Source organism: Dromiciops gliroides, chromosome 2, assembly GCF_019393635.1.
Source record: "Dromiciops gliroides isolate mDroGli1 chromosome 2, mDroGli1.pri, whole genome shotgun sequence".
Lineage (NCBI taxonomy): Eukaryota > Metazoa > Chordata > Mammalia > Microbiotheria > Microbiotheriidae > Dromiciops > Dromiciops gliroides.
The window spans coordinates 332,187,914-332,214,411 of NC_057862.1; the positions used below are offsets into that span (position 1 = coordinate 332,187,914).

The 26,498-nt window shown below is 36.5% G+C and overlaps 1 protein-coding gene across 2 annotated transcripts in view; it reads right to left on the reverse strand.

Moving 5' to 3' along the window:
* Positions 1-26,498, reverse strand: part of GABRB2 (gamma-aminobutyric acid type A receptor subunit beta2) — a 256,620-nt gene that overhangs the window by 20,004 nt on the left and 210,118 nt on the right. Inside the window, exons 6-9 of one of the 2 annotated variants that reach the window (XM_043989223.1) lie at positions 23,405-23,542; positions 20,262-20,414; positions 18,809-19,053; positions 14,943-15,056 (exon numbers count right to left, since the gene is read on the reverse strand). In XM_043989223.1, the coding sequence (XP_043845158.1) occupies positions 14,943-15,056; positions 18,809-19,053; positions 20,262-20,414; positions 23,405-23,542 (650 nt within the window). The remainder of the gene's footprint in view (positions 1-14,942; positions 15,057-18,808; positions 19,054-20,261; positions 20,415-23,404; positions 23,543-26,498) is intronic. The other variant, XM_043989224.1, reaches the window with a different exon arrangement.

Genomic DNA, 26,498 nt, shown 5'->3' on the forward strand with positions numbered 1-26,498 from the left:
ATTAGACTAAATGGGGAAAATCCTTGATCAATTTAGTTCTTAAAAGCCATTAGAGCTCAATGAGCCCACATGGAAGTATTTTCAGATTAGCTGAGGAACCTTGTCATACCCTGTGGGGCTTGTATAAAACTGGGTAGCTAGTTTGTAATTAAGTTCTTAAGTATTTGGCAAATTGGAGTTGAAGACTTCCAGCTATGACCCAGAGAAGCAATCATTTACGGAGTGAAGCAGGGGACAGCCATGTCCCCTCCTTGGATTTTCTCCTCTTCTTTCTCCTTCCCTTTGACAAGAGGAAGACCTTGTAAATTCAGAGGGTCAGAGGATTTGGGTTTCTCATTAGCATCTTACCCCTACCAGAATCTCTGGAACACCTGACTCAGTAAGTACATTTGGAGCCAAGGATCAACTTGATATACTTAGAAAAGGAAGCTTTAGGAATCTATAACAATCCCAGAAAAGAAGTTATACCATGTTTCATGAGCATTCCTTCATGAAGAGAAACTTCATGAGTATCCCATGAAGGGGAGAAAAAGACTTAAAGGAACAAGGATCTCTGACATATGTACACTCTAAGCATGAGCCCACAATGATCTGCACTCTTAATGTACTGGTAGAATGTTTGGCAGATTTTTGAAGGAATTTTTTTTAACAGTTGTACTATCAAGGGCAGCTAGATGGCGCAGTGGATAGAGCGCCGGCCCTGGAGTCAGGAGTACCTGAGTTCAAATCCGGCCTCAGACACTTAATACTTAACTAGCTGTGTGACCCTGGGCAAGTCACTTAACCCCAATTGCCTCACTAAAAACCAAACAAACAAACAAACAAAACAGTTGTACTATCATACAAGCTAAATAAATATCCCCTTTTAAAAACTATTTTAATCTAGCTAAGTGATAAAATGGATAATCATGGAGGGAAGCATTCCATTGGAGGGCTTGTGAATTATAATATTAGAACCATCACCACTCCCATCCACAAGTCCTTAAGGTTATCCCTAGAACTCAAAAGAGATGTAATAGCCAAACTGGGGACCGAGTCTGATAGTTCCTCCAGACTATGTGCTATATTTCTATGACATAAATAATCTTGGGCTGGAAGGGAACCTTAAAGATCATCTAGTCAAATCCTTTTATGTAGAAGAGGAAATTGAAACCAAGAGATAGTGATCTGTTGAATGTTGTTTGGCCAAATTTGAATCTACATCCTCTCACTCTAAACCTAGTGCTTTCCCCACTATCCTATCCTACTTTTTTCAGTGTGGTAGTTTATAGCACAATGAAGTTTGCAAGAACTTAAAATGACCTTCATGCAATAATATCACATCCAAATAGGACTTTAGTAGAGGTGATTGCCAAAAAAATCTCTAATAAAACACATAATTCAGTCCAGATCTCTTATTCTATAGATGAATAAACTAAGGCCCAGAGAGGATAAGTAAATTACCCAAGGTCAGACAGTGATTAGTGACAGAGTTGGGACTGGAATTCAAATTTCCTCACTGTATTTGCCATTCTCACCACCATGTTGTGTTAAGTTAATACTACTCACTAAAATAACATTAACATTATCCAACCTTCAACTGAAATCTTTCTTTATACAGTGCTCCTTCTTCTTCATCATGATCATGATCATTGACAATTTAGAACTTATACATTAGAGGTAACCTTTCAGCCATATTTCAAAAATTGCTCAGCACTAGAACAATGTAAATATAAACTCATTTAAGCAGGTCACATTGTAGTAGTAACACATTGTGTTTAGAATTAGCACTTGTGTTTAAAATAAGTCTGCTAATCCTATTTATTTTCAATATCCCCCCTGTATAGATCATAGTACTTTCATCTACAATTAGGCACAACTGAAGCAAAGAGAACAACTGACTTATCCAAGATTACACAGACAATGTAACACATAAGCTGTTGAACCTTTAGCTACCTCCTCAGTTTGTCCTTAGTTTCACTAGACTATATTTCCTTTTAGGTTGAATAACACAACTATCACACACACACATATATACAGGACTATTAAGAGAAATTGATGTTTCCCAGAGTCTCAAAAGACCAGAGTTTGGTAACTACATAAAGTAAATTTCTTCTTCCACCTAAAAGTCCTTTAGGTCAGTCAACAGGACTATGACTTCACAGTTGCCCCACCTAAGAATGTTCTTACTCTAGCTCCCATCCTTCCTCACCTTACCCTTCGCACAAATTTTAAAAAAAATGCAATATCAGAAGTTTCCATCATTGAAAATAGCAGGCTTTAATCATTTCAGTTGAAATTCAATTCAAGAGCATAGGTCAGAAATGAGGCATAACATGTCATTTTCAATAGCATCAATTTATATTTGTTTTGGGCTTTAAACTTTTATCTGGTATCTTTTATATCTTTCATATTTTCTCTACTATTTGTTCAGCTAGCTGATAGAATAGGTATAATTGTCCCATTCCATTGTTGAGGATACTAAGTATTAACATTATTATTATTAGTATAATAATTAGTAATAATTATTAGTACTAATAATTTATAGTAATAGTAATAATTAGTAATAATAATCATACTAATGATAATAATCTTGAGGACATTGAATGACAACCAAAGTATCATAGTTTGTAATGCAACTTGACCTAGAACGCTTCTGACTTTAAGTATGGGATTATTTATTAATGGTTACTTTTCAGGTTGGGCAAGGGGTAAAGTTTGATTTATAGTAACACATTTTGGGCTAGTTAAACTGGTCTTGTTGTTATTGTTCATACAAGGCACTCTTTTCCCCGCCTCTGTGTTTTTGCCCTATTTGTTGTTGTTGTTGTTTGTCCTTCATTCTCAAAGAGGACCATGACATTGGGGTGATGTCATGACTTACAGTGAATTGAAGTGAGGGAGGGTTATGCCATCTGGGTCCAGTGGTGAGATATATATCAGGACAAATGGAGGTGACCCCAGATGTTTAAGGCAATTGAGGTTAAGTGACTTACCCAAGGTCACACAGCTAATGTCTGAGGTGAGATTTGAACTCAGATCCTCTTGACTCCAGGGCCAGTGCTCTATCCACTGCAGAAAGGCTCTAGCCTTTCTGTAGCCTTTGCCTGGAATACACCACATCTTCATATTTGTCTATTATATTCCCTAGTTTCCTTCAAGGCAAGCTCAAGCACTGCCTTTTATATGAAGCCTTTTTTTGTCATCTCCCCAGCTGTTAGTGCCCGCTCCCCAAAAAAAACCTCAACAAAAATTTTATTCCATCTCTCTCTCTCTCTCTCTCTCTCTCTTCTCTTTCTCTACACATTGCTTCCCTATGAGCTCCTTGAGGGCAGATACTTAATTTTTCCTTTCATTTTCAGTATCTAATATTATGTCTGGCACATATTAGGCACATAATCAATGTGTACTGATGGATAATTCAACGTCTGCCTATAATATGAACTCTTTTTACAACCCGCCTGAGCAGTGTTTACTCAATCATCCACTCAGTATTCCATCTCATTTTAGAACTTGTAGAACAAACTTTTCATACATTTCTTACCTTACCTCTTACAGAAATTAAAAAACTGAGAAATATATTTCAACCAAGACAGTGGAAATGCCATTTCAATGGTAGCCAGAAGGCACAGGATCTAGGGTGGGTTCTGAAACTAATTATGTGACTTTAGGCAAATCACATTCTCTAGCTGGCCTCAATTTCTTCATCAGGAAAATATGAATAATTGATTGGATAATCTTTAAGCCTTTTCTAGTTTGGTGAATTAACTCATTTCCAGGAAGAACATTGGGCATTTCCTAGGATATTTTTGTTCTTTCATTAAAGATTCCTGACTGGTATCAGGTTGGAAGAGTAACTGTTTAATGACAATCATAATGACTCCCCAGTCCACTATTATTACAGCCCAAATAACTCAAAGTTGATGCCTCGTCACAGTTCTAAGACCACATAGTACAGGACAGTTGTAGAGCAGAACTGTGAAATCACCAACCAGTGAGTATCCTTAATGTAGAATTACTGATGGCAGCCAGTGAGTGTAGCCAGTAGAGAATTAGTGACTGATTCATTCATGCACCCTTGCCCAGTGGAGCATCTACCCATCTCCACTTCTGTGGTCGAAAAGATGGTGCTTTAAATGGCACACAGTTTTCAGCCATGTCCCCTGAGCTGTTACTCATATCCTTGGCCCTGACATTAGAAAGAGAGCAAATACTGAAAATAAGTGGAGTTTCCAGAACATGGGGTATTGATGAGTCAGAAAGGTAATGGCTTATAAACTCAGGAAGCAGGTGATCACCAGGTATTCTCATAGGTCTCTTTCTTTTTCTTGAGTTAAGTCATCTTAACCTTGGATGCTTACTGTTGTAGCAAGTACTCTCTTAGTTTTATTTCTTCTTTTGCTGATAGAGATGGGAAAAATAACTTAAAGTGGAAGCAGGTAGAATTTGAGAATATGACAAGCAGATGAAGATGGACACTTAGCACTGGCTGTTTAGAATGATTCTCTCCTTTATGTACAGCACAGTGCCTCTCCTCTTAATTATATGTATTTTGAATCCTATTTTAAGTATGAGGAATTTGAAGCTCAGAAACAGAAAAAATCATATGGTTTGTAAATGTTGGAGCTAAGAATATAACCCAATTTCTGACTATAAAAGCAGTAATCCTCTATTCTAACTCTTGGGGAGGACTACAAAGGTAACACATATTCCAAAATCTTGAGCATCTGTCAATTTAAAGGGGAACTAAATATAACAAGCACATAGGAAAATAAAATACCAACAAATTTAGGCAATTCTGTGGTGAATGTGACAATTTTGAATGAATTAAGGGGCTAATTTTCTAGATATTTAAAAGAGGCAGAAGATACTCAGTTCTTGGGGGAAGAGGGGGAAGAGACTTTAATAGTATATTTTAAAATCAATGAAAAAATATCAATGATTGACCTATAAGCCTACTTACATAACTTTACAAATCTTTATGACAAAAATTTATACAATGACTGAAGGCATATTTGATTAGGATATGAGAAAGGAAGAGCAAGCTTTTGAAAACTGAATTGTACAGGAGGCCACATTTTTATGGTCACACAATTAGCTAAAAGATATAGAGAATACGAAATCTTACTGTTCTTTTTGTTTAACTATTTAAAAAAATCGATTCAATAATTCAAAATGCTGACAAAGGTTTTCTTCCAACAAAGGTTTTCCCAAGAATATGTTAAGATTATACAGGATCCTCTGAAAAATGTAACAACATGAATTTTGTTCAATGGCTCCTTGATCCTTGAACATAGAACAGCTTTATCAATGGTATCTGCCACTATAAAGTCAAAATCAAGTCCAAAAGTATTCCCTACTTTTGAAGAGGTACTCTGCAGTCTCCTAAATGAGTTATATGATCACTCGAACAAGTTTGGGCTAACTATCTACACAAGAGAATAAAAAAGTGGATTAAGAATGGGTTTTGGCCAGACTGATATGGAGTTGGATGAATAGCCTATACAGATGAAGAGGTAATCAAAGGATACATATATCGAAGTTAGACAATTAATGGGCCTCAGAACTGGATAGAATGAGAAAAGAAAGGCAGGTTGTTGTTGAGTTTTTATTGACCCTAAGTTTCTCTCTGAAAAATTTCCTCCTTTTCTTCCTCCTCCTCTTCTTCTTCTCCTCCTGCTCCTCTGCCTCTTCTCCTTTCTCCTTCTCCTCCTCCTCCTCTTCCTCCTCCTCCTCCTCCTCCTCCTCTTCCTCCTCTTCCTCCTCCTCCTCCTTCTCCTCCTCTTCCTCCTCTTCCTCCTCCTCCTCCTCCTCCTCCTCTTCTCCTTCTTCTCCTCCTCCTCCTTATTCCTCTTTCTTCTCCTTCTTCTCTTTACCTTTCTCCTACTCCCCATCCTTCTCAAAACAATGTTTTTTCAAAGATACTTCATATTTCAATTCATGGAATAGCATAGTCTCTGAAGAATGAAAGTTGCATGTCACTCAAATAACAATGAAGAAAACATGGTGGGGAAAAGTAGACTTAAAAAAATTACCAAAGAACAGTTATGCAGAAATCCTATAAAGAATATCATTAAAAGATATATGACTAGGCAAAGAGAAAAGGGCAAAACAAGGGCAGATAGGTGGCACAATGATAAGAGTACTGGCTCTAGAGTCAGAAATACATGACTTCAAACCCAGCCTTAGACACTTATTAGTTGTTTGACCCTGGTCAAGTCACTTAACCCTGTTTGCCTCAATTTTATCATCTGAAAAATAAACTAGGCAAGAAAATGGGAAACCCTTCTAGTATCTTTGCCAAGAAAACCTAAAATGGGGTCACAAAGTCAGACATGACTGAAAATGACTGAACAACAACAAAGATTACCAGTTGTGAGCCTGCATTCTCTACTGGTATCCATAAAATGCCAAGAGTTCTAGAAGAAAGCAAAGAGAATGCTGAGGATTTACATGAATACATGGTCAAGAATTGCTAAGGATGAAAAGGCATGGTAGAATGTAGCATGACTGGATTGCAAACTGTACCAGCGGAAGAAGTAGCCACAACAATAAGATAACAGATTGATTTCAGCATTGAAGTAGAAAAGTGTGTATGTATAAAAATATAAAACACTTTGGGATCAGATGAAAGAAATCACGCTATGTTTTGGTCATCAGGAAAAGAGAGTATATGAGTTGGCCCTTGAAGGGCGTATAGCAAAAAGAAATAGAATATTTTTCCGAGAAAGTATGAAAAGCATGAGCAAAGTTTCAGATGTAATCATTCTGTAAAGACTTCCCTGAGTCGATGACTAGGTTGTAAACTCTTTGTTGGCTGAGATTATGACTTAGCCCTGTTTATATAGTTCATATTGCCTACCTAGCACAAGGCTGGATATATAATAGATGTCTTAGATTTAATGATTGATTTGCTGACCTAAGAAGTCACTCAGAACAGCATGAAGGAGAGAAAATAAGCTCTATCTGCCCTGTCCTATTTTCTCCTCCAACTGAAAAGTTCTGCCTTTCTCAGTCTAGCCTTTCCTTGGGTCATACTGTCTGTTGCCCAGGGGCAGTTTTGCATTGTTCTAGATCACATTTAGAATGACAGGGTAGGTTCTGTTCCTCTTCAAGGCTATATGAACAGGTTTGTGTGTGTAGGAAAGGCTGAGGTCCTCATGAAGAATAACAAAGTAAAATACATTGTTCAGAGCATAGTGATAATACTGAGTTTAGGCAAAAGACATTCTTCTTTTTTTTTTTTTTTAAAGTGAGGCAGTTGGGGTTAAGTGACTTGCCCAGGGTCACACAGCCAGTAAGTGTTAAGTGTCTGAGGCCGGATTTGAACTCAGGTCCTCCTGACTCCAGGGCCAGTGCTCTATCCACTGTGCCACCTAGCTGCCCCTGCGCCACCTAGCTGCCCCTACATTATTCTTATCTAGCCATGTTCATACTCTCTTTCTACCTTAACAATCTGCTCTCTGGTCCACCAGATCCTCAGAGATATCATGTACTTGGGGATTTAATCTACTCAGCTTTGTAATACCTATTTTGGTATTGGCTGTGCTGATGGATGGGCATAGACTCCTAGAGTCTACTAGGCAGATACAGCATTTATCATACTTCTCATCCCATATAATCATTTTATCCAACTTTTCTAGAAACTGCAACCAAATCAATGCTGTCATTGCTTCTGGAGAGTATCTTTCTGTTCTATGTCTTATGAACTCATCAATCCTATGACTTCTCAAACCAAAACATCCTTTCCTGGCTAATTTTCTCTCTCTCTTTATATATATATATATATATATATATATATATATATATAATATATATATATACATATAATTATTTATAAAGGGTGTATATGTATATATCTATCTATTTATCTATCTATAATGTAAACTCCTCAAAGACAGGGTCTACCTCTCTTTCTTATTTAATCTCCAGCATTTAGTATAACATGTGACACACAGTGGAAAGATAAAATCTGATGGGTCTTTTGTGAGGTTTTCCATTCTCAAATCCTTAGTATGGGGTAGGCAAGTGGGTTTTCATAGAATCTTAGAGCTGGAAAGTACCTCAGATATCATCTACTATAACCCATTCCTGAAAAAAAAAATCCATTTACAATATATCCGAAAAATGGTCATCCACTATCACTCAAGGCAAAACATTCCACTTTTGGATAGATCTAAATGTTACATTGAGCAGAAATTTGCTTAACAATTTTCACACAATCCTCCTACTTCTGACTTCTGAAGTCAAACAGAGCAAACCGAATCTCAAGGGGCAGCTAGGTGGTGCATTAGATAGGGCACTGGCCCTGGATTCAGGAGGACCTGAGTTCAAATCCAGGCTCAGACACTTAACACTTACTAGCTGTGTGATCCTGGGCAAGTCACTTAACCCCAATTGCCTCACCAAAAACAAAACAAAAAATAAACAAACAACAACAACAACAACAACAACAACAACAAACCCAAACTGAATCTCAAATACCTGAAGAAACTATTATATCCCTATAAATTTTTTCTCCAGCTTAAACAATCCCAATTCCTGCAACTCATCATTGTGTAGTATGATCTTGAGGACCTTCACCATCCTGGTTCTTCTCATCTAGTTGCTCTCCGATTTATGGATATCCTTCTTAAATTATGGTACCCCAAACTGAACTCAATACTATACTATGAGTTGGTCATGTTGCTGAGATACTGATATCATTGGCCAGACTGAGTTTGCCTAGGAGTTTGGGGTTGTTACCAAGGAGTTGTAATAACCCTGGCATTTCACGTTACTTTCACATTTCATATATATGTATGTATATGTGTGTATACACACACATACTCACACAAATGTGTGTGTTGTATTCATTGGGGGTGGGCGGTAAATCCAAATCACAGTACTATAGGAGTTAATATTAAATACTAAGTGCATCAGAAATGCCTTCCCATAAGAAGACACATGATCTGAAGGAAATTAGGTAAATCAGGTGGTCAGGTTAGATTTTATACCCTTTAGTCCCAGGTAAGAAAATTTTCCTTATTAATGGAGACTATCACTTCAGGATCAACTTATGAGGAACCTAGACCCTGTTCTGAAAGTTATTTGCATGAAAATCATCAATCCAGTGGGTGCTAAATACAAAGCAAACCTTAACTCATCTTTCCAAAGATCTGTCTTAAGTGAGAAAATGACATTTTAGGAAGTAACAGGACTAGTGATATCAATAGATATCTGGAATTCTTTTTCAAACTCACAAGAAAGATTATACCTGGCTCTAAGAAGAAAACATATATTTTCTTTTGTGTGTAGAAATATCAATTTATATTATTTATATTCGATATTAATAGCATGTTATTTATTTTGCTTTTCTACTCATCTCCCTTCTCTACAAGATTCTTACCCCAAATCCAGTCAGTCCTCAAAAGCCTCTCAATTCTTCCTTTCTTATTGTATATGCATGTATGTATACATATATGTATGTAAGTATGTACATATGTATAAAACCTCCCTTTTTCTTCTTTCTAAATGCTCTTCCTTTTCCAAACTGCCCTTTTTACTTTGAGTCCATGGCACATATCAGTTGTGTGACTTGGGCAAGTCACAATCACTCAGTGCTCTCAGACCCTCAACACTGTAAGTTACAGAATGATACTGACATGTTTTTGGTAGATGGTGCTTCAACATCCACAAATTTCTTTTGCCAATGAAATCATAGGTCAAGTCTGTATCTTCCTATTACATCCCAACAAGACTTTGGCTCCTTGAGGTCAGATATCTCTCCTGCCTCTGAACTCACACAACTTAATACCTCTGCTTCTCATTGGGCATTTACTCGCATACTACATTATTTAATATATTAAATGGTTTTCTTATCTGTTATTTAACTATTTATGCACTTATGTTACTTCTTGGCAACTCCTACAGAAACTTAAAAACAATAGGTACTTGATAATATTGGTGAATGATTATTATATTTTGATTAGAGTTGTAGTCTTTCTTTCATTTCTATTGTAACCAAGGTTTAGTACTTCTCAACCAATTAGCTCAGGTAAGGTGGAATGGTTTGTAGCAACCATAAATAGAGCAAATTTGGGGGCATCTAGGTGGCACAGTGGATAAGCACCAGCCCTGGATTCGGGAGTACCTGGTTTAAATCCGGCCTCAGACACTTAACACTTACTAGCTGTGTGACCCTAGGCAAGTCACTTAACCCCAATTGCCTCACTAAAAAACAAACAATAAAAAAATAATAGATAAAATTTTTTAAAAAATAGAGCAAATTTTATTGATCTACAAAGGGATCAAACTCATAACTGTGGCCTTCAAAGCACAGAATCCTATGTGATCAACAAAGAAAAGACCAATGGTATGTCAAAATTGGGAGTCCATAAAGGAAGTATACAGAGCTCTGAAGCAGTCAAGTGGGAACTAGGTCCCTGATGGGTATGAATCTCGAGGAACTCCCTGAAGCAAAGATGCAGTAGTTGTAGGAAGCTAAGTATGGCAGACCAGATTTTTTGAGGATCCATGAAAGAAAGCCACAGAAATCTGCCGGAGGGGAACTGCAGGCTTGTTTAGTAGAAGACCTGATTTTTAGGGTCCATTTGTGTATATCTCCCAAGAAACCCCTTGTCCCAATTAAATAAGCATCTGGAGCTACTGTAGGCTTCCTTTCTGTCAGTGGTTATAAAATGAGTTCTAATTTCTTTAGGAAACTAATGATCATCCCAGCCACTTTACTTGTCTTATAAAATAATTTAATATTAATAGAGTGATGGTTGATAAAAATTTAATGCAATTCCCATTGTTGCAAATGAATGTCACAGCAGCATTCTTTATCCAGCTTATTATCTTTGTCAAATCTTTTTTCTCAAGAACAAACTCCTTCAACCAAGTATCATATAACTCACTTTTATCTTAGTGTCTATTTCTATTCAGCATCTAGAAGCCATGGCTTCCATGATTGCATATTTATGGGACCCCATCTCTCATTTAAAAATTTTTTCTCTTTCTTCCTTTCTTTTCTTCCTTCCTTCCTCTCTTCTTTCTCCTCCCTCCCTTCTTTCTTCTGAAATAGTAAATGTGGGGTTGTAATTTTCTTAAATTAGGCAAGAGGGAGAGTAAAAATCTGACTCACTAATTGCAAATGACTATACCTTCCAAAAGTATTGATGTAGTCTTCGGGAAAGAACAATGAAGTATGATTAAAGAGAGTTGGATTCGACAATCCTTGCTCTACCAATGATTCATTATGTGATTGTGGATCAATTACTCTGTACTTTAGCTTCCTCATCTATAAAATGGGACAATAACTCCTTATTTCTTTACATCAGGGGTATTATGAGGATACAGGAGCAATGAATATGAAAGCACATTGAAAAAAGATAGAACATTATATAAAGTTATGTAGCACTAACATAAGTAACTAGTTATTCACAGTCTTTTAAACTATGAAGTATTTAAAAACATCAATATTACAATTAAACTGATATAAATAACACATATACTTATAAGGATAGGGAATAGACCTGAGATTTCATTGGCATAGGAAATTCCCTGGGTGAGAAACTCTCCTTAACCACATAGGTTGGCATCTTCTTGGTAACTTAGAATTTAGAAAGCATCCTATAGCATAGAGAAAAAAACTTGCAATGCGAAACTTGCGAGTGCAGCCCAGTAAGGTTAAAATCTAATTCGGTAATGTTTAACAAAATAAATGGAAATAAAATAAAACAATATTATTTTTTAAAGTCAATGTGCCATTTCTATTTATTTTCATATCACTGTTACCTAAAGCACTGTGGAGAAAAAAAAGTGATGTGCCCTTGATCACATAGTTAGTATATGGTAGGGGGCAGGCCTTTAACCCAAGTTTTTCCTGGTCTCAGATCAGCTCTTTATCCCTATACCATGGTTACTTCTCCTGCAGATTAGATAGTGCATCTAAAAGAAAATGGTAGAATACTAGAATGTTTAGGGCTGGTAGGGACTTTAGAGGTCATCTAGTCCAACTTTCGGATTTTATAGATAGGCATGTGATTCCCCATAGTCACTAGGGGACCCTAGAAGAGAACTGGACCAAGCAGAGACTTCTATAGACTCTCATAGCTAGATTACTGTTATTTGTCCTTCATTCTCAAAGAGGACCAAAGACATCAGGGAGGTAATTTCATGACCTATAAGTGAACTGGATTTAATTTGAGGCGAGAGATATACAAAGTCAGCCGTCACTCTTTTCCTCCAGGAGCCATCTGGTTCCACTGGCAATATATAGATCAGTACAACTAGAGATGGCCCCAGATGCAGTGGAAGGCCTTGGCCTTTTTAAGATAAGGTCTTTCTCAGGTCTAGAAACTGCCTGAATGAGGACTAGAATATAGGTCATCTTTGCACTCCCATTCTAGTACTCTTTTGGGGGGGGGCAGGGCAATGAGGGTTAAGTGAATTGCCCAGGGTCACACAGCTAGTAAGTGTCAAGTATCTGAGGTCACATCTGAACTCATGTCCTCCTGAATCCAGAGCCGGTGCTTTATCTACTGCACCACCTAGCTGCCCCCTAGTACTCTTTCTACAGCTGTTTTACCTTTTCTAGTTTCTTTATGGATTTATCTCCACCATGGGGATGCATGTGTAGAGGAAGTCCTGAAGGACTGGATGCCACTCTTCTCCTGATAGCCTGTACTTATTTTGACGATAGAGACCTTTTTCTTATTTATCTTTGTTTCTTCCACCTACCTCAATATGCCTACCTAGCACAGCACCTTCTGTTTAGGGTATGTCCAGTAAATGATTTATTATTGTTGTTTTTAAAGACTGGGTCTCCCTATCTTGCTCAAAGTATAGGAGTTGCTTATGGGCCCAATCCTACTATGACTGGCATGGGGATTCTGACCTGATACATTTCCAGTTTGCCCCTCCTTAGGCAACCAGGGACTTGCTTGCTTCTAGGGGGTTGCTATATTAATGTGAATTTAGTGCATACACCTGTTTGGCTAACTCCTAGGCTCCCATGTTCAAGTAATCTGCCAGCCACAGTTTCCCCAGTAGCAGGGATTACAGGTATGTGCTACCATGCCCATCTTAGTAAATGATTGTTAATGAGAATTACTGAATTGTTCTGGTCTTGTTAAGATGTATAGGAGGAAAGCTGGGAGGAGGAAAAAAAGATAAATGGGGGTGTGGCCCATGTAGACATAGTTGAAATATAAGATTTTTATATTTAATTTTTAAAAGCAATTTTTCCAAGTTGCTGCATGGCTACATGATATAGTTTTAATTATAACAATATTTATGACCTAGATAACTGAAAGGAAAGAGCTATAAAGTCTTTAAACTGGTAAATGGAGAAAAATTTAAATGCAGAAAATAATAAAATTCTTATTTCAAAGAAGGACACTGAACCTTGATTTTAGACAAGCACACTTGTTAAGTTCTGGACCACATTCTGTCAAATTAGGTAATAAGTCTAAAAAAAACTTTTCAAAATAAAACATTAAGGTATTAGCAAATACTAATCACCAAATAAGTTAGGTACATTAACACTTGTAAGCCATCAAGTCTATTAGTTAGTGCCCTAGAAAAATAAACTTTCCATATACAATGTCCTCATGACCAGAGAGAATTGCTGAACTCCAATGTGGAAGTAACAGTTAACTTAAAATTAGAAAACTTATTTAAAGGGCTCTAATACTCTATTTTTGTATATTTTCACCCATTTCAACTATTTTCAGCATAGCTTTGTACATTTTCTCATACACATTCCATTTTAGATGAGTAATATTTAAATTATTCAAAGAAGAATCCTTGAGGCTTCAAGAAGCTCAGGTTTGAAAACAACAGCTTTGTGAATTAGATATCCCTGAGCTAATATAGCTAGTCAACAAATACTTATTGAATGAATGAATGACCACAAAACATATAATTTGCCCTTTAAAGTATCTTTCCAAATTTAAGCATCTAATGAATAATGCCGATAAAAAACATAATATAGCACCTAATAAGTTGGAAGTCCCATCTTTCAACTGTCATAAAAAACATTTTAAAATTAACCCCACACAGAGTAGAACTCAGTACTAACTGTAACATCAAAGGCAGTGAATAAGGTATCATGAAGCCTGTGATCTTGTGACATATTAACATGGAACAAACTTAAAGAAACATGGAAAATTTAGAAGGACACAATAATTAAAGAGCATCAAGCATCAAGTCCTTATAGGAAAAAAAGTCAGCAACAGCCAATTTTACAAAAAAAATAGGGGAAGTCTTATTAGAAAATAGAATTATATAGGGGGAATTAAAATTTGTAGACTATATTAAAAAAATCTAAAATTAAAACTTTAGGAAGATTGCATGACTATATTGTAGCCAACGACCAAAAAACCAGGCTCTTCTTAGGCCTATGGGAGATCCATTGAAGTCAGGAAATATGACAGGTCAGAAACTCAACTGTTTCATCTCACCTCTTACTACAATGGATCTGAATCAGCCATGGTAACATTCATGTCAAGACTAAATGAAAATGAAGTGACAAGGACTTGATGCAAATTTAACATTTCCTGTACATAAATACATAACTTTAGGCTAGAAGACACATTACCATTGAAAACTGAGAACACCCATGAAAGAAAAGCCACCCCCCAACCTCTAAGAAAAGAAAACATGAAAAATGGAACTGTGTCCATGAGTCTTATCTTTGAAATATAAACTTTTTTTAAAAATAATTAGAAAGAATCTCAATATGATCCATTTGGTTAACTAGGCCTTGGGCTGTAAACAAGGCTATATTATGAACGACCCCTCATAACCCCTCTAGGGTCTATTTATTACACTTGATCATTATAAAAATCTTAGCAGATATATATCTGGATGCCAATGAGACATTTGCTAAAGCACCATACATTATCTTAAGGGAACAGCTAATACAAATTGGCTCCAACAAAAATACAAATAAATGGATCAAAAACTGGCTATCTAACCGTATACAGAGAGTAATCGTAATTGGTAGTCCGTCTAGTTGGGGAGAGGTTTCCAGTAGGGTCCCAGAGAGATCGATATTGGGTCCCATTTTGTTTAATATCTTTATAAAAAATCTGGAAGACAAAGTAGAGAATGTGCTAATTAAGTTCACTGATACTGCTATATTGGATCGGTGGTCAAAGTTAGCTTGGACATAGATAAATGCAAAGGGTCTTTCAAAGCTACAATAAAAGACCACAAAACACCAGAATGGGATTTTAACTTAGTTTCTTCCTAATATCTCATCCTACTATCAGTAGTGCTTAGTGCCTTTAAGCTACAAAAAGGTTAAGTATACTAGTAAAGACAAGACACAAACTCACAACATAAAGACAGGGCCCCAAGTCGCCATCATTCTGGGTTGCATGTCACATAACATGAGAGAGCAAAGTGAAAAAGGAGAGAACTTGGTGCATCTTTAATTGTAAGGCTATAGTCAATATGTAGTATTATAGTATTAGATAGTAGTAATATAGAAAATATATTGGAGGCTTTTCAGAGAGGCAAGGGCCAGGACAGCAAAAGGGCAGCTATACATAATGAATTGGATACAGAAAGAAAAAAGGAGTGCATATGTAGTTAGGTCTTTGTACAAAAAAGAAATTGAGGAGGTATAAGAAAATCTGATCATCTGGAAGTAATTAAAAGGCAAAAAAAGGTAAGGGTAGAAGAAATACAGTTAGGAAAAAATAGGAGCAAATTAGAATCATCACAAGAAGAAAAATGCTAGACTAATTGGGAAGAGTCAGCAGAGTTCTGTGTAGAAATGTCATTTACAGAGCATTCCATTTATTGAAATAGGACATTCAAAAAAGATTCCATAAAGCTATTGAAGGGGAGGGGAACTGATGAAGACTTGGATTTTTTTTTACCTTGAGTAGCAGTATAAATCCAATTGATTAAGTAAGTGATACTTGCTTTGACTAAGGGTTATCTGTTTTTTTTATAGTCAGAAAGGGATTTTTGAGTATGATCAATTGAATAAAAATGACTTGAGGATTTATTTGTAATTATTTTCCTTTTTGGAGGTTCTGTTTCTAATCCCTTCCTCCCTATTCAGAGCTGTGTGACTTTAAGTAAATCATTTCATCTATCTAAGCATCAGTTTCTTCATCTGTAAAATGAAGGGTTGGATTATATGATTTCTAAAGTCTCTTCTAGTTCTAACATTCTATGTTCTTAGATTCATTCCAATTCTAATATTTTATGGTTAGAACTATAATAATGTTGGAAAATGTTTTTCTCCCTTCCCCACCCAAAGTCAAACCTAGATGTAACACCAAAGCAATAAAAACACTTAGATCAGCGGTTTTTAACCTTTGGGGTGTGTGTGTGTGTGTGTGAGATGGGACTTTTGGCAGTTTGATGAAGTCTACTTATGAAATTCTTCTCAAAATGTTTTTAACCATTGAAGGAAATGCTAAATTTCCATTAGTGGTTAGCGAAAATAAAGGCGTAAATGTTTTCCCATCCAATTTCATGGACTCTCTGAAAGTTATCCATGAACCTCCTGGGGGTTCATGGACCCATAAGAAGCCCTTACTTATATGATTGTTGGAAACTAAGAAAGTTGAAGAATTGCAGCTTACATTTTGTCTGTTGCCAGGAGGGAAATTTCTTAATAAGCAATGGACTGACATTATGCACGATAGTGATAATGGAAACAGCAACAACAACAAAATCCTATATGGAGAATGATGTGAACTGCCTCTGACCTCCTTCCAGAAGGAGACTAAAAAACAGCAGTCAGAGGTGATTGGAATTTTTGCACACTGTGACTGAACCTTTTGGCTAATCTTGATGAGCCCAGGTGTTCTGACCTCAAAAATAATTGATGAACTTTGAAATAATGTTTCTATAGACTTCACAAGAAATGCATATTGAGTTGTGTTTCATTCAGCTTTTTAGACTAACTACTAGGGTGAAAGCTACCAATCAAATCACCTCTAGTATAGATGAATACATATTTTGTTTGCTGTGGTATGTGAAGGACACAAATACACTGCTCCAGAAAGTTGTAGAGTACAATTTAAATGAGTATAGAATCTGCATTATTATTATGAAGAGCCATTTAAAACAAGTTGTGAGATCTTGTAATAAAAGCATAGTTTTATTGGAATTCTGATCAAGGGAAATAGACTCTCTCTTCCTCTGGGAAGTTTTGAGAATAGGATAGATCTCTATTTGAGAACTAGCCCTAGGGAAGAAAATATATTAATTCCTTTTGATGCTGTATATGCCCTTCATAGGCTTTTCTGTACCCTTATACTTGACTGCCAATTCTGGGATTCTCTTGATTTTTTCTCTTAATTCAATCAGTTATAAAACTATGAATTATTTTAAGCCCCAAATTAATAAATTAAATTCAAATAGTTATGGAAAATGTAATGGATAAGAGTGACTGAGGATAATGTTATCTTATTTGATTTACATTTATTCTAAAATTTTATCCTATGGAATACTTTTGTTTTTCTCTCAAATAATGCCATGCGTACAGTAGGGAATTTAAAGAGAGAATCTGAAATTTCTTTTGTCATATTTTATTCTTTAATATATTGCTTTAGTTAAGAGTTTTTAGGAGTTTTTTTTTTTTTTTAGTTAAAGGCTTTGTGGGATTGGATGGAGGAAATATTAATGTCGTACAATGCCTTGTAGCCTGGATACTGGGAGACACATCACAGTTACATGTCTGTGGACTATAGAATGGTATAGAACAGTATCTTCACACTTCCTGAGAAAAGATCCCTGTAGGACCAGTTAGCTTATGATGGTTAGAATCATTTCAGCAACAAATATTGATCCAAGGACATAAAAACCCACTTCTGACTTGCAAACCAGTTGGAGGTATTCAAATGCATTTAAAAACCTCATTGAGAGGGAAGGTAGTATGGTTTAATGGACAGAATATGACATGGGAGTGTGGAGACCTAGGATCCAGGCTACTTATGTGAACATGGCATGGTCACTTAAACTCTATGATCCCCAGTCACCTCATATGGAAAACAAAAGAGGTGCGGTTGATCATCTTTAAGGTAAGGCTCCTTTCAGTTCTAGCATTTTTTTAATTCTAAAAGGCCATTTAAACAGAAGCTTAATTATGATGTTCTAGGGCATGATGCCTTGCTTGATCAATTTAAAAATTAGATTTAAATAGTATGAGTATAAAATTTGAGCCGTGAATAGTAATGTTTAGTAGATTCTAGATATAAAATGTTATGGCAAAAAATTCAAAATGAATATTTGTGGTTGAGAAATTATGTTGGTACTACAGTATCATTGCTATAAAACCCTCAATAGGCCACAAAACCCTACAATTATCTGTTAATATTATTTGGGATGAATATTAAAGCACTAGAGCCAGTGTGTGTTATCTTTACTGAAGTCATTGGGATTGAAATATATCGAATATATGATATGAAAGATATCACAGATATCAAAGATATGAAAATGATATTTGGTAAGGAAGTCAATAAGAAGCTCAGTGAACCCAGCTCCTGATGGAACAGAGCAGGTGAGGAGGTATTGAAAACAATGTTTAATGCCTGTTTGAATTAATGGGCTTCTCAAGTGCTTGCACATTCTTAAAAACAACCTTTGGCACTAGGCAAAGTGGTTGCTCTAATCAATGGAAAGTATAATAAAGTAGATGTTAGAAGACCTGGGTTTCCTCTGTCACTCAATGTCTATGTGATCATAGGCATTTAACCTCCCTGGGCCTTAGTTTCCTTAGCTGTAAAGTGAGACTACTGGATTTAATATTTTCTAAGTTTGCTTATATCTCTGGGAGGTCTGTTATTTTAAGAAGTAAGACTATGGACTCATTTACCTTGTTCACATCCATGCGCAACTTCTCATTGTTGGCATTGGCAGCTTTTTCAGCTGCTTTCTTTTGACGCTGGGGTCCCCTACCAAAGAAGATGTAGTTGACCAGCGCATACTCCAGCAGTGCCATGAACACAAAGACAAAGCACCCCATAAGATACATGTCAATGGCTTTCACATAAGGAATTTTGGGGAGAGTTTCTCGAAGATGAGTATTGATGGTTGTCATTGTAAGTACAGTGGTAATTCCTGAAAGAATAAGAAAGTTCCATTAAATATGCTAATTTGAATTCCTTGCTATTATTCTTTTTGTTTGTTTGCTTTGTTTTTTTGTGAGGCAATTGGGGTTAAGTGACTTGCCCAAGGTCACACAGCTAGTAATTGTTAAGTGTCTGAGGACGGATTTGAACTCAGGTCCTCCTGAATCCAGGGCTGGTGCTCTATCCACTGCGCCACCTAGCTGCCCCACTATTATTCTTTCTAGAATGTAAGCTCCATGAAGACAGGGACTGTATATGATTCTTCTTTATATCCTCTATGACATAGCTCTAGGTACACAAGAGGCATTTAAGTGCCAGTTGAATTGAATTACCATATTTAGCAAAGCTTTACCATTAAGACATGTTAACAGATTAATGGTTTCTCCATCCTCATGTTCCATCTCTGACAATCACTGAGAATATTGTTTCCAAGCCTAATTACCCTCAAAGAGAATTGAAGAAAATTATAATTTCCTTTTTCCTTGAGCTCAGGAGCTCTGTATATTGTAAACAATGTTCTTTGGGGAGCACAGTGGAACATTCCTACACTGTCTTCTCCTTCACAGTTATGTTCTTTTTTTCTGATGTCATTTTACTTTTCCTATAATGGTAATTATTTTATGTGATCCTCCTACAATCACAGCTATAATAAATTTGCTATTACCAAAATCCCCAGAAAGCATAATTCTTTATTGTCTCTTCCCTCCTCTCCTCCTCCCTCTCATGTAATAACTTGAACTTTCTCAAGAATAGGATAAGCCACGGCAACTTTGCTTTAATAGTATGTCTATTTTGGTGCCTCTTGCTATTCAAACCCCAAACAAAATAATATAGAGACTTAAATATACACCATTCTATCTCTCTGTTTCTGACCCATAAAATAGACTTACTTGAAATAAATAACTTGAATTCTGAAATATGTTAAACAGGTACCATGAAATAATCATGTGAATAATGTTATAGGAATAAGCTTCAATAATAACATCAAGATGATGGGACTAATTTCATTACCAACAACCATACGCTTAACTAATTCTGACATGAAAGAGTTTTAATTTGTGTTTAATTGATTTAATGCTGAATCAGATTGCCCAAGGCCTAACAGCCAAATCTTCTTAGCATGTCCTGATCTGGCCTCATCACGCATCACAAGTTCAAGGAAAAACAAATTTACCAAGCTACACGAAAACGGCCTACCTAAAGCTACTCGTGCTGCTGAGGCATCATAGTTAATCCAGAAGGAAACCCATGAGAGAATAGTAATCAGAATGGAGGGCATGTAGGTCTGCAAGATGAAGTATCCGATGTTTCTCTTAAGCTTGAAGCTGAGGGACAGCCTGGGGTAAGAGCCTGAAAGAGAAGGTTTAGGAACCATTACTATCATCTAATATCTTTGAAGTGCCTGCTATCATTAACATATCCCTATCTGCTTGCACATCTTCTCCACACATAATTATAAACCCACTTATTGCTCCAGGGTAAGAGATGCTCCTGTGAACAGGGGATCTGAGTTTATAGCTTTTAATGGGGAAAAGTGGTTTAGGTCTAGTGTGCTTGATATCAGGAATGCCTAGATTTAACTTCTGACTCAACTGACTGGTGACCCTTCATCTTAGGCAATTTCTATTTTCTCCACTTCCCTGACAATGACATTTCTTCTATGATTAGTCCTTTTTTGATTTGTTAAGTCCTCTTCCTACTCTGACCACTTGAGCATGGATATGTCCTCTAATATACTATCCTAGACCCTCTTTTTTCTATATTGGCTCTCCCTTATTGAGTTCATTCATTCCCATTCTATTATTAGCTCTATGAAGATAGCACCATCTTTATATGTTCAACTCTTCTTCCCGTCCTACAACCTTTCATTTGGTGGATAATTCCAACTAGAGGTTCCATAACATGGGAAGTTTAATGTTTCCCCAAACTTGTCACTCTGCGTAACCTCCATTTTTGAAGATGGGAAGGGAAGGAGAAAGGAAGAAGCATTTATTAAATACCTACTATATACCAGGTGCTGTGCTAAGTGCTTTACAACTATCTTATTTGTTCCTCATAATAACCCTGCTGATAAGTGTAATTATTATCCCCATTTTACAAACAGAGGCAGGGATGAAGTGACTTGCCCATCTCACAGCTAGTAAGGAGGATGGATTTGGGGGCAGCTAGGTGGTGCAGTAGTTAAAGCACTGGTGCCCTGGATTCAGGCCCTAAGTTCAAATCTGCCCTCTGACACTTGACACTTACTAGCTGTGTGACTCTGGGCAAGTCACTTAACCCTCATTGCCCTGCCCCAAAACAAAAAACAAAACAAGGAGGATGGATTTGAACTTAGATCTTCCTGATTCAATGTTTAGTGTTCTATCTACTGGCTCATCCGGGTCATTCAGGTTTCTACCCTAAAAATGATCTTTGATATTTTCTTCTCTCCTTTCCAGATTTTCAATAAATTATACATATACATATATGTATATATATGTATATATATATATATATACTCTTTATATATATACATATATATACATATACACATATATATATGTGTGTGTGTGTGTGTATATATATGTGTGTATATATATATATATATATATATATATATATATATATATATATATATATATACTCTTCCACTGCAATATTTCTCAGTTTTTTCACCATTTTGCTCTGGTCTTTATTTCACCTCACTATTACCATTGGAAGAGACTCTTAATTAGTCTTACTCCCTCCATTATTCCACCTATTCAGTACATCCCTCTCATACCAGTTTAGTAATTTTCTTAATTCATGACTCCAGTCATATCACTCCTCTATACAAAAACTCTTGGACATTCCCTACCTATTAAAAAAAATAAAGTAAAAACTCTCTGGCATGGCAATGTAAGCCCTGCACAATGTGGCTTTGATCTGTCTATCCAATTTAATTCAAGCCAAGTTTCTTAGAAATCTCTGTCATCAATTATTGCCTAATGCCTTCCAATCCCATCCTATGTCTTGTTCATTCCAGGAAAGAGTGAGCATAATAACTTAGTGGTGGGGGCATTAAAATGGTTCCAAAGACAAATTGATAGAAATGGAGAAAAAAAAATATTCCTTAGGTCTAACAGGGAGAATTAAAGTTGAACAAGGAAATGTAAGGATGGAGTCATTGATGAGGGCCGCTCGTAAAGGTTTAGAAGCCTAGGGGAGTAGAGATTCATTTCTCTCATTCCTTTCTCTAAGATGGCTGCCATTTAGATTTTGTCCACCAGTATCATGGTACGGTTTCAAGTAACTTGCTGGGACAAAAAAAAGAGTTGGACTATCACTAGGAGAATGGGAAAGGCAGCTGGCATAGGATTAACTGCTTAGAGAAGACCTCATTTCCATTGGATTTCCCTGGACTGGGATTAGGTCCATGCATAAAGAAGGTGTTCCTCTGGATTAATTATTTGTCCCTGAATGAGCAGTTTAGGTTTCAAAATCTTTTTCTGCACCCCTCTTGGACTTTGCAAAGAAAACATAAAGTTGTGATTACAAAACTCATCTTAGCCATCAAAAATACTAATGTTGTTGATTTTCATTTCTTCTTTGCACCAAGGGATGGTCTGCAAAACTTCCTGGCAGTAAAGCAGAACAGGGGTTGTTTAAAGAGGTACTGAAGTACTCTTAAAACACACACACACACACACACACACATTTACATTCACCCACCCACTCACTTACTCACTCACTCACTTACTCACACACTATCTGAAAAAACAAAACAAAATGAAAAACCCTAACATACTGGTCTTTTTTACCAGACTGCTTTTCCTGACTTAATCTATTATCTGACATGGTAGATTTACCCTTAATAAATTTTAACATTTCTTACCAATTCAGCATATCAAAAGAATTATCAACAAATATAGGGATGGTCCAAACCAGTGTTTGAGTCACTAGACCTCCAGTACTTCAAACAGTTTGAGCACCTCACCCAAAGTTGAATCTAATCCCTATATTCAAAGTAGTGGTAGGTCAAAACATTGAGGTTGGCAGAAACTGTTTTACTTCTTTTGCCTTCACTCTACCACAAATCGTCCCAGAAGACCCTCTTGATTTTTTAATTTTTTTTACAGTTTTACTACTCTCTACTTGTTCTACTTGACTGAAAAAGTAGGCTAAACTCAAAATAGTGTGGAAGTTTCACAAAATAATTCATCTTAGAGAGGACTAGAATTTTAGTTTTAAATGAATCAGTAGAGTTTGTTCATCTTATACCATGTCTCCTCTGTTACCACCAGAGAGTTACATATATTCATTCCCATCTCACCCCTTGTGGAAGACACCTTTCCCCCCTTCCCCTCCTCCCTAGCACCAACCTGTGGAGAAAACAACCTTCTTGGTAATCAGTTTGTAATCAACAATAGAGAACTGTGGCAATTCTATCTTTGTCACTCCTGTGACTGCATTATCATCTCCACGCCAGTAAAATTCAATGTCATCAGTCGTATATCCATCTGTTAAAAAAAATAAGAAAGAATGCCTTCTTAGTACACAATGTATTTTGCTGAAACTGCATGACAAGAGGAGGAAACACCAGTTAAGATGCTAGGATAGGAGGCATATTTCTCTTAAGCACAAATCACAAAATCTGGGGCCATTGTGCCACAGGATATTGTAACATCTGGCCATCAGTTTTCATGTGCCTACAGAAGTGTTTCTCAGTCCCCATTTTTTTTTAAATTAGAAAACAAAACAGCTGGCTTTGTTTCAGTTGGAAGAGTAAATGTTTATATGACAGTACTTGCAGGAATTGTCCTATAATCAAATGAAAGGTAAAAATACCTTTTGTTTGGCTGTATTTCTTATTTCTTTTGTTTTCAACTGTATTGTGATTTCTTTGGTACAGGGAATTTTCAGTGAGGACTTCTCTACTAATGTACATCAACAGTGCTCTTAAACTTATAATGTTAGAGCAGAGGTTCTTCCCTTGAAATCCACGATTTTCAAAAATATTGATAACCTTATTTCAATAGAATTGGTTTCATTTGTAAGACTGTGCATTTTATTTTGTGCATTGAAAAACATTACTCTGAGAAGGGTTTGATAGGCTTCACCACAATGTCAGAGGGGTCCATCACACACACACACACACACACACACACACACACACACACACACACACACACACACATAGAGCCTTAGAGAAGTGCATAAAGGTATCGAGTCATTAAATGGAATACTTGAGAGGTATAAGGATGTAGTAGAGACTTGGTGGTGAAGAAAGTCCTTTCACATCAACTGTCTCACAGAATGCTTATAACAATCTTGTAAAGTAGGTAGGATAAGCATTGTTCTTGTGCAGATGAAAACAAGATATAAAGAGGTTTCTAGGGAACTTGCTTAGTGTCGTTCAGTTGGTATCTGCTAGGAATAGAACCCAGTTTTCTAACTACTGGCTCTATGCTCTTTCTAGGGAGATAGAATGGTGCCATGGAAAGAGCCTGGGGTGTGAAAACCTCAGGTTCAAGTCCAAGCTTTTCCACTTAGTACCTGTGTGGCCTTGAGCAAGTCACAATCTCTCTGAGCCTCAGTTTTGTTTTTGTTTTTTATCTATACAATAATGGGATTGGAATAGGGGACAATGAAAGTCCCTTCCTTCTCTAAGTCAACAATCCTGGGAACTTTATTGCCTTCCAAGTGAAGGTATCCCACTTCCAAGAAGGTTGAAAACCACTGCCTTGAGATCCTAGGAGCTAGACATAATAAATAGCTCAACTTGATAGTTGACAAAGTTCTTCATATGAAATTGAAATTCACATGAAATTCCTTCATAACACTTCAATTAAAACTCTATACTAATGTCTCATTGTGACACAACTCTGGGCTTTCAAAGACCATGGCAGTGGTGTACAAGCTGTTGTAGATGCTACCAATGAGAAGGGCTTTATGTCTGGCATCTAAGAACTGGCATAGTTCTAAGCACAGGGGGAGGGGTAAGCATTTTTAAGTTCCTTCCATGAGTCAGGGACTATGCTAAGTGCTTTACAAATATTATTTCATTTGATCTTCACAAGAATCCTTAGATGTAGATCCTAACTTGACAGATGAGGAAATTGAGGCAGACAGCAGTTATGTGATTTTCCCAGGGTCACACAGTTAGTGTCTGAGGCCACATTTGAACTTTGATCTTTGTGATTCCAGGCAGGTGGGTGGCACAGTGGATAGGGTGCTGGGCCTGGAGTCAGGATAACTCCTCTTGCTGAGTTCAAATCTGGCCTCAGATACTTACTAGCTGTATGACACTGGGTAAAGCATTTAACTATGTTTATCTCAATTTCTTCATCTATAAAATGAGCTGGAGAAGGACATGGTAAACCATGCCAATATCTCTACCAAGAAAAACCCCAAATGGGGCCATGAAGTGTTGAACATGACTGAACAAGAACAACAACAATAACGACATACTGATTCCAAGTCCAATATGCTATGCATTGTGCTGTCTAGTTGCTTTAGCTAAGTACCACAAGGCTTATTATTAAAATATTGGTCACCAGGTCATTTATTTATTTATTTATTTGTCCATTCACTCCTTTGTTTATTTGTTTTGGTCATGGCAGCTCATAAAATATGAAATTATTATTCAGAGATCTTCCAAATTATAAAGGTCCTTGCAACAGTAAAGTTAGATTAGTTGCATAAATATCATTATCCTTATTTCCCAGATGAAGAAAGTGAAGATTAAAAAGTTGAAGAAGCTTGCCTAAGTTCACTCACCTTACAAGTGGCAGAGGCAAGATACAATATCATGTCTTCTGAGTACAAATCTATTGCTTAATTGCTTATTCCATTATAATACTATTGCTTATTCCAAAATAATACAACTTGTGTTATACGTAAAAATATCAATTTTGAGATAGTAAGGTAAAGATATTCAGGAATAGCAATTACAAATATGATTTCCATCAACTATGTTTTAAAATCTTTCAGATATGATGGTAAACATATATAGAATCATGATTTATTTTATAACTTTATTCTAATTTTAAATTGTTCTCCCAAAGTCAGAATATTTTGGTTCTACATTTTTATTATTCTAAAACCAAAATCCATTCACTTAAACTGGAGGAAGATTAAGGGAATATAAAACAAAAGAAACTTTAAAAAAGACTCAATGTAATAGGAACATTGATGTCCTGACATAGCTTCCTCTGCATCAGGCAACCTGATTGGCCAGTTTCCCTGATTCAGTTTTTTGATCTGCATGCATAAAAGGTCCCATCTCTGAATAGTGGATGCCTTAGACTTGTTGGGTACCTGAGACCATGCAAGTCACCATATCCTGATGATTGATTGACAAGAAATGTTTCATTGGAAATGGGGTGAGGGTTGGGGTAAAGGGTAGGAGGTAGAGGTGGTTGTTCCTTGTTCTATTTCCTTGCTATGTAAGAGCAAAGTAAACTTCCTCATTTG